Source organism: Phaenicophaeus curvirostris, chromosome 10 (assembly GCF_032191515.1).
Source record: "Phaenicophaeus curvirostris isolate KB17595 chromosome 10, BPBGC_Pcur_1.0, whole genome shotgun sequence".
NCBI classification, from domain to species: Eukaryota; Metazoa; Chordata; class Aves; order Cuculiformes; family Cuculidae; genus Phaenicophaeus; species Phaenicophaeus curvirostris.
The window spans coordinates 15599992-15607663 of record NC_091401.1 but is presented as its reverse complement, the minus strand read 5'-3'; the positions used below and the strand labels follow the sequence as shown (position 1 = coordinate 15607663).

The 7672-nt window shown below is 59.7% G+C and overlaps 1 protein-coding gene across 1 annotated transcript; it reads right to left on the bottom strand.

Annotated features, from left to right (window-relative positions):
- PSMD2 (proteasome 26S subunit ubiquitin receptor, non-ATPase 2) lies at nucleotides 1-7504 on the bottom strand. Its single transcript, XM_069864869.1, has 21 exons — nucleotides 7318-7504; nucleotides 6270-6326; nucleotides 5783-5947; nucleotides 5415-5536; nucleotides 4777-5001; nucleotides 4516-4674; nucleotides 4086-4230; nucleotides 3826-3886; nucleotides 3422-3568; nucleotides 3140-3246; nucleotides 2544-2671; nucleotides 2376-2463; nucleotides 2038-2200; nucleotides 1847-1948; nucleotides 1615-1760; nucleotides 1300-1383; nucleotides 1003-1171; nucleotides 811-905; nucleotides 511-637; nucleotides 302-420; nucleotides 1-220 (listed from the first exon to the last, which is right to left on the bottom strand). Exons 1-21 carry the CDS (start codon nucleotides 7492-7494, stop codon nucleotides 38-40), a joined length of 2769 nt encoding a protein of 922 aa, XP_069720970.1. The 5' UTR covers nucleotides 7495-7504; the 3' UTR covers nucleotides 1-37.
- Nucleotides 7505-7672: the final 168 nt, after the last annotated feature.

The following is a 7672-nucleotide window of genomic DNA, read 5'->3' as shown; positions in this document are numbered from 1 at the left end:
CCCACCCCAATCACCTACCCACCCCCCCACACTCGGCTCAAACATCATAGTTAGGGTTCTTGCGTAGGATAACAAATCCCTCGAGGATGGGTGTCACAGGCACGTGCTCCTCTGTGGCCAGCTCTGCCCGCTCTCCGTGTGCCAGCAGCACCGGTGTTGTGTGAGTCTGGAAGCCAGTGATGGTTTTGGGCTTGCCCGCCTGGCCCACTACATCCACAGCCTGCGAGAGAAAAGGAAAGTGAATGCCAAGGACTTGCAGGGATGCGGGAGCCCCCCAGCCCCAGCTCTGGCTGCCCCTTACCTGTCCCACCCGAACCGACACGGGCAGAGGTCGCAGCTCCTCATCGAAGGTGACCAGCATGCGAGGCTGCATGGCAGCAACGAGCCCATAGAGAACATAGTGGGACTTGCCCAGGATAACTGGAGGGAGAGAGGAGTCCAGAGGGTGAGCAGTGCCCATCGCATGGGACAGAGGGGTGCTGGGGTGGGAGCTGAGCCCACACTACTCACTGTTGCGCACGTCCAGGAAGGACACAAGGACAGTCAGCAGCCCAGCCACGGCCACCTGGCTCATGAGCTGGCGATCGCTGTGGTAGGGGCACAGGGTAAGCGTCCCCTTGCCCAGGTGAGTCAAGCCCTGGTGTGGCAAAGAAAGCAGATGAGAGCTGTGTGGGGTAAGGTCTGGTACCCGCCCCCCACCTTGTCCAGCAGGACAATGACACCCCTGGGACCCCACTGCTCTCCTACACCCAGGGCAGCAACCCCAACCTCCCCCTTCCCCACCACAAGCTGCGAGCACAGGGTCATCACCTGGGCCAACCGCACCATGAAGAGGTTGTTAGGGTCCTTGGCGTGGTACTGGGCGAGCTGCCGCAGCATCGCTGCCAGACGGGCGTTGTTGGTGCCTGGGGAAGGGGGGATACAGGCAGGGAGTAGGACAAACGGCTTGGGTCTCCCTCCTTTCTCACACGAGCCCAAAACTAGGCTGTCCCCCAGACTTACCGCTGCCCACCATGCCCATCGCAAAGATGGAGTTGTAGGAGACCTCTGGGTCAGCATCATGGGAGAACTTGCTGAGGGTGTCAAGTATGTTGAGCCGGGGGTTTGAGACTGAGATAAGTGCGAGGGCCAGGGGCACGGCCCGGCGGAGAGTGGGCTCCCCGTATCGCAGCTACATGGAGGGAAGTTGGTGTTAGACCCAGCTTAAGGGCAGCAAGGTCTACAGCGATGTGAGGCAAGACCCCATCTCTATTCTTTAGTCCGTTCCCAGCTCTGTGCCATCTGCCCCGTGTCACTCACCAGGTGGCCAAACGTGCGTAGGGCCATCTCAGCACCAATCTCCTCGCCCATAGCAATGAGCGCGATCCCCAACACCGCTACGCCCTGCGGAGACATGGGCACTAAACACCAGAGCACCCGGGAGCACCCAGCCCAAAACCCAAGTTCCCACAGCCCCTGCACCCACCCTTGGCCCAGAGGGTTGGGGAAAGCAGGGGAGGGTCCTAGGGAGTGCTTTTGTCCAGCTTTGAGGAAGTTTCTCCACAAGTGGCTTAGGGACCACCCCAAAGCCAGCTTCTGCATCTGGGACACAGGTCCCAGTCCCCATTTACCCACCTGGTGAGCCCCCATGTCAGCTGAGCTCTCTTTCTTCTCCTTCTCTTTTTTGTCCTTTTTGTCCTTGTCCTCCTCTTTCTCCTTGGAGTCGAAGTGCTCGCTGCAGATGTGCAGGAGCTGCTGCACCTTCAGGACATTCCCCGAGCCTGAGGGAGTGGAAGGCCAGGATCAGCAGGAGGAGGGTCCAGGACTTGCTCCTGCCTCTCCTGCCTTATCAATTAGCCCAACTCACCCGCATAGGCGCAGATGTCCACCAGCGTGTTGGCAAAGCTGCGGAACGGCTCCGACACCACCTCCAGCGCTGCCAAGATGGCCTCAATGGCCTCTCCCTTCCCTGCCGGGGAAGGCACAGTGGTTAGAGCACAGCAGCAGTAGGATGCTCCCTCTCCCAGCTCACGAGGCACCGGCACTGCCCAGCCTTACCCAAGTGGTTCAAGCCCAGGCCGAGCGGCAGCCACCGGGCATACGTGTCCTTCAGCTCTGTCTCTGATTTCTCCATGATGGTCTGGAGGATGGTGGAGGTGACATCCCCGTTGCAAGAGCCCACTGATATCATCCCACAGGCCAGGGCAGTCACACCAGCCACCTGGTGAAGAAGGGGCATCACACAGCGAGTTGGCCACTGCCCACCCCCAAGCAGGGTTGAGCCCTTCTGGCACAGCACAGGGACCGACAGCCCTCGCTCTTGAAGACCACACTGGCCACAGGACACACCAGGTGGGGAAGCAGGAACCCTAGAAAAACCTTGCCTCACTGCCTACCTCCATGCTGGACTTGGAGTCTCCCATCACTGGTAGCAGCAAAGTCAGGACATCCTCGCGGTTGGAGCCCGCGTACGCCAGCCCCAGCCTGCAGGGAGTCCAGGAGACCATTAGGGAGGGAGTCGCACCACCCCACGCAGACCGGGGAGGCTGGGGTGAGGCCCTTACCCAAAAATGGCTCCGATCCTCATGGTGTTGCTGTTGTGGAGTACATAGTCAGACAGGAGGGCCAGGGCAGGGTCACACTCATTCCTCACCCCTGAGTTGACAATACCACAGGCCAGGAGGGCTCCAGACTGCAAGGCAGAGGCACCATCATGCACCAGCCACCAACACACAAAGCTCCTTGCCAGCCAATGACTCATCACCCCACGCATTAGAATCATAGAATCACCAGGTTGGAAAAGACCCATCAGACCATCAAGTCCAACCATTCCTATCAAATACTATTATACACACCCGGGATGGGCAAGTTGGTACCAAGTGAGCAACACCACTCTGGATCCAGCCGAGTGGTCCAAAGCTCATACCTCTGTGACAAGGGGACCCCAACGGTGCCTCAGGCAGTTCCTAAGAGCTCCCACCTTGCTGTGAACCACTCAGAAACCTGGGACACAGGGCAACCAAGCCCTCCCCAGGCAGAAGCTGAGCCACACAGTGGACCAATGAGAGGTTAACCATTCCCCAAGCCAGTCACACACCCGGCCCACAGCAGGACTTCCCCAAGCAGCCACAGACCCCATATTGGGACCAGTGCCACCAACCTTGATGTAATCCTCTGAGGAGTACAGGTACTTGTCAATCTGCGTGAGGCCCCCATCCACATCCCACAGCAGTATCGTGCCCAGCGAGGCTGCAGCACTCAGCATCCCTGCAGTACCGGGGAGAAGAGCCCACATCAGCCCTGAATCAACTTGCCCTGCCTAGGGTGGCCAGGGACACAGGGCAGCCCACTGGCAGCCATGACCCACAACCCCTTTTTCAGCCCCTAAAAGGCTCAGGGTAGCAACCCCAAGCCTTGGGGCACCTCCAGTCAGACGCCTTACCGTGGTCCTTGTTCTTGTACAACCATTTATTGCCGTCATCTGTCAGCAGCTTGTCCTGTCCGAATGCAGCATTCACAAAGCCGTTCACAAAGGAGGAGGCCAAATTCATCCGGGCTGAATCCACTTGGGAACCACTCCCCCCGAATCCTGGGGAAAAGGATGCGCAGGGCAGCCAGAGAAGCCTTGCCAGCCCTCCACCACACAGCTGTCCCACCACCAGCAGGAAGGAGAAGCCTAAATCTGTGGCAGGTAACTGGACCCACTCCACGCCAGGTTAAGAGACTGCCAGCAGGCCATCTGCCCCCCACCCCAGGATACAGTTGACTGTGCCAGCCCAGAGGTGCACTGCAGCCCCAGGAAATCCCCACAGGAAGAACAACAGAGGCCACCACGTAAGCCCTTACGGTTATTTTCCAGGTGGGTTTTATAAATATCATCCGGCACTTTGGGCTCCATGATGTCCAGCTGCAGAGACAAGGGAGAAGGGGGTTATGTCCCAGCCAGCACACCCCAGAGCAGCTACCCTACAAAGGCAACATCTCCAGGTGGTGCCTGACCAAGCTCACAGGGACAAACGATCTCTTCCCCAGTCCTGCCGGAGAGCCTGCAGGCAGGGTAGACCACAGCCAGAGCCCAGGGCTCTTTTCCAAGCCATGATACTCACTTCTCTGGCCAAGGCCAGGAAGTTGCTGTTGAGCTGGACATTGGACATGATTTCAGTCAGATCCTCGTACTCCTCCACATCCTCATTCAGCTCCAAGAAGACCCCATGGCGACCCAGCATAAAGGCCATCTGCTTCTGGACAACTCTGCACAGAGGGGAGAGGTTTCACATGTGCCCAGGTCTCAGCAGCCCCAGCACAAACACACATTCACCAAACCGTGAGCCAACCTGCCCTGCTCTGGAGGCACAAAGGAGCAGCCCGGAGATGACCTACTCCTGCCAGTCTTGATTTCAGGGACAAAAGCGTCAGTCTGAACCGCGAGACACCACCGGTGGTGGCAAGATCCAACCCACCTCTGCCCAGACAGGGAGCCATGCCCCACCACGATGGGTGAAGGCCCTGAAGGGTGAGGGATGAGTCTCAGCTTACACATCTTTGCAGGAAGTAAAGATGTCCTCCACCAGCTCCACATCATTGAGCATCAGAGCCAGGCGCAAGGCTTCAGGGTAGCGGTTGAACTTGCGGAAGATGCCCAGGGCACAGCGCAGGAGAGCTGAGTTCTCAGGCTCTGGGACGTAGCTCACACAGCTTTGAGGAGGAGACAGATAAGAGGGCGACAACCACATTAGGCAACCTCAGCCACCAGCGATTACACCTCCCTCAGCACCTCAGTCTGCCAAGATCCCTCACCTAGTCAGGTAGAGGCAGACTTTGGAGTAGGCGTTGTCATCAATGTACTTCTCCAGCATGTCCATCTGCTCAATCTCCATGAGCAGGTCGCAGGCCTCGTGCTCTGCGTTGTGGGCCATGTTGTAGGGGACGATCTCCTTGACCAGGGTGAGAAGTGTGTCCCTCTGAGCCTTGTCAGCCTCATCGATCTCCTGCCACTCCTTGGCCACCTCTCCTGCTAGGTGCCTGTGGGGACAAAGGGACATCGCTGCCACCAGCTTCACCCAGCTCCAAGGATAGGGAGCAGCTGGGATTAAATCACGCACTTCAATCTGACAGATCGGAGACATTTTATTAAGTTAACTGTTTATTTGTGTCCTGTTTATGGGGGCTCCATATTCCTGAAAGAGCATATGGGGGAAAAGCCCAGAGGAACAGGGTTAGGAGCAGAGATTACAGTGGCCACAGCAGCAAAATCTCTGCGGTTAGCAAATCACTGTGGAGAGAGGATGAGGCGACACATTTGCAGTTGTAACATGAGCAGCTGATCACAAGCCCAGCAAGTCGGGACACCTCCCAGGTGGGCTAGAGCCAAAGTGCTCCAGGAAATCCCCCTGAGCCATTGTCCTTCCCCAAGACCTGCTCCCACCCAGGCTTACCTGACGTATTCATGCCCCCAAGACGCCAGCTCCTCCTGAGAGCCCACCAGACGGTACTTCAGGCACTCGCGCTCCCCACTCATGGTCATGGCCAGAACAGAAATGATATCTGCTGCAAAGCGCTGAGAAGAGTGACAGGGGCTCAGACACAGACCAGGCACAGGGAAGCAGGGGCAGCCAAGGACACAACATCCTCTCTGCACCCACAAGCCATCACAGGCAGCAAAAGCAAGGCCCTGGCAACTTATAATCCACCAGATAAAGTCACGGAGGCTGATGTTAGACCTCAGTGTCCAGAGGGCTCTGTGATCGCTTGACCCAGCACTGTGTCCCCAGCCACATAGGATGGCGAGGCCAAGAGCCTTTACCTTGTTCTCTCCTGGAGCCATGTTCTCATAGATCTCCTTCAGCTTGCCATAATGGGGCCGTAGGAACTTGAGGGGTTTGGGAACGGAGGTCATGGAGGTGGTGGAAGAGCGGATCTGCCTCCGCAGCTCCTCCAAGGCTGGGCGGTAGAGAGATGTGTCTTTCTCCTGTAAGGGGAAGCTGCCTGTCAGGGAGCAGGGGGCTGGCTGCTGCACCACCACCCCGTCAGCCCTCCCCAAACACAGCCGTGGCTCTGAGCAGAGCAGAAAGTCATCCACAGGGAGGCAGAGGTCCCTTGGGCACAGAGCAAATGTGCAGCAAGCCTGGCGAGCTGACCGCAGCAGACAAAGAGGGGCCCTGCCCATCATCCTACCTCCCCATCTCCATGGCACAAGGAACAACCACAACCAAGGGACAGACGGACTGAAGTCCTAGTTGGGGCTCTGCTCTTCCCCTCTCCCTCTTTGCTGGGGCACGGCACAGACTTACCCCCAGGCGCTCCACCAGCATCTCCAGCTCATCCTGCAGCTGCTTGTCTTCCTCTGACTGCCAAAATAGAATCATAGAATCGTAGAATACAGACTTAGACTCATAGAACCACCAGGTTGGAAAAGACCCACTGGATCATCGAGTCCAACCATTCCTATCAATCACTAAACCATGCCCCTCAGCACCTCGTCCACCTGTCTTTTAAACACCTCCAGGGAAGGTGACTCAACCACCTCCCTGGGCAGCCTGTTCCAGTGCCCAATGACCCTTTCCATGAAAAGGAGAAAGCAGAGTTAAGGCCACCCAGCACAGACAACCCCAGTGTGACAGGGCGGAGGTGTCACCCCAAGGGGCAGGGGGACTGGAACACAGTCAGCCCCCCCTCCAGGGCACCATCCTGCCCACCCTAGTGCTGCTGGGGGTCAAATGCCCCTGTTACCGGGGATGTCCCCCAAGAGACCCCCCCCTTCCCACAGGGCGAGGGGTGCCTCCCCATAACCCTGCGCCGCACAGGCCCCTCCATGTAGAGGGGCACAGCAGCCCCTGCCCAGAGGCAGCACCCACAGCCCACGGGGACTGCCAAGGCCATCTCTGTGGCAAAAGAAGGGACCCCTCAGCCGTCCCCGCTGTCACATCCAAACCGTGATGCCATCCCAGCTCCCCTCAGCCCCCTCCAGTGGCATCAGACCTGGAGCCCCTTGTTCCTCCCGGGCAGGGAGCCCTCAGCCGCCTCATGCGGGCACCCCCAAGGTGTCACAGGCCCCTTCGGATGGAGCCCCGCGCCTCGCTAACGTCACGGCTCCCCTCCGAAAGGAGCCCCGTCACGCCAGTGACGTCAAAGCCACCTTCGGCGGGAGCCGCGCGCCGCAGTGACGTCACGGCCCCCTCGGAGGGAGTCGCGCGTCGCAGTGACGTCACGCACCCCCCCGGAGGGAGCCCCCTTAGGCCAGTGACGTCATGGCCCCCCTCCCGGCAGGGGCGCCCCGCGGGGTCCCGCTGCGGGTCCCGGTGCGGCCCCGGCCCGGCCGTGACTCAGCGCGGCGCTCACCAGCTCCTGTTCCTTCTCGGGCCCCGCGGGCGGCTCCCGCCGGTCCCGGCCCCACGGCGGCGTCGGCTTCTCCTCGCCCCCCGACCCGGGGCCGCCCTGCACCCGGCTCTGCCCGCCGCCTCCGCCCGCGTCCATGGCCGCCGCGCTCCGCCCCGCGCCTGCGCGCCGTGACGGCATCGCCGGGGTGGGACCGGGACCGGGAGGGGCGGGGCCGCCAGCACCCGCACCGGCACCGGCACCACGTGCACGTGCGGCACCGGCACCGCTGGGCTGAGAGCAACGGGATGAGGTGTAACAAGCCAAATGCCGGGTCCTGCACTTGGGGCACAACAACCCTGTGCAACTACAGATTAGG

Bases quoted from the DNA above. Each gene is read 5' to 3' on its own strand.
- PSMD2 (XM_069864869.1), bottom strand. From the start codon at position 7,494: ATGCCGTCACGGCGCGCAGGCGCGGGGCGGAGCGCGGCGGCCATGGAC. The intron at 1,384-1,614 runs GTGGGTAAATGG...ATGTCTCCGCAG, and splicing joins CTGACATGGGGGCTCACCAG to GGCGTAGCGGTGTTGGGGAT. The intron at 1,172-1,299 runs GTGAGTGACACG...CCCTCCATGTAG, and splicing joins TACGCACGTTTGGCCACCTG to CTGCGATACGGGGAGCCCAC.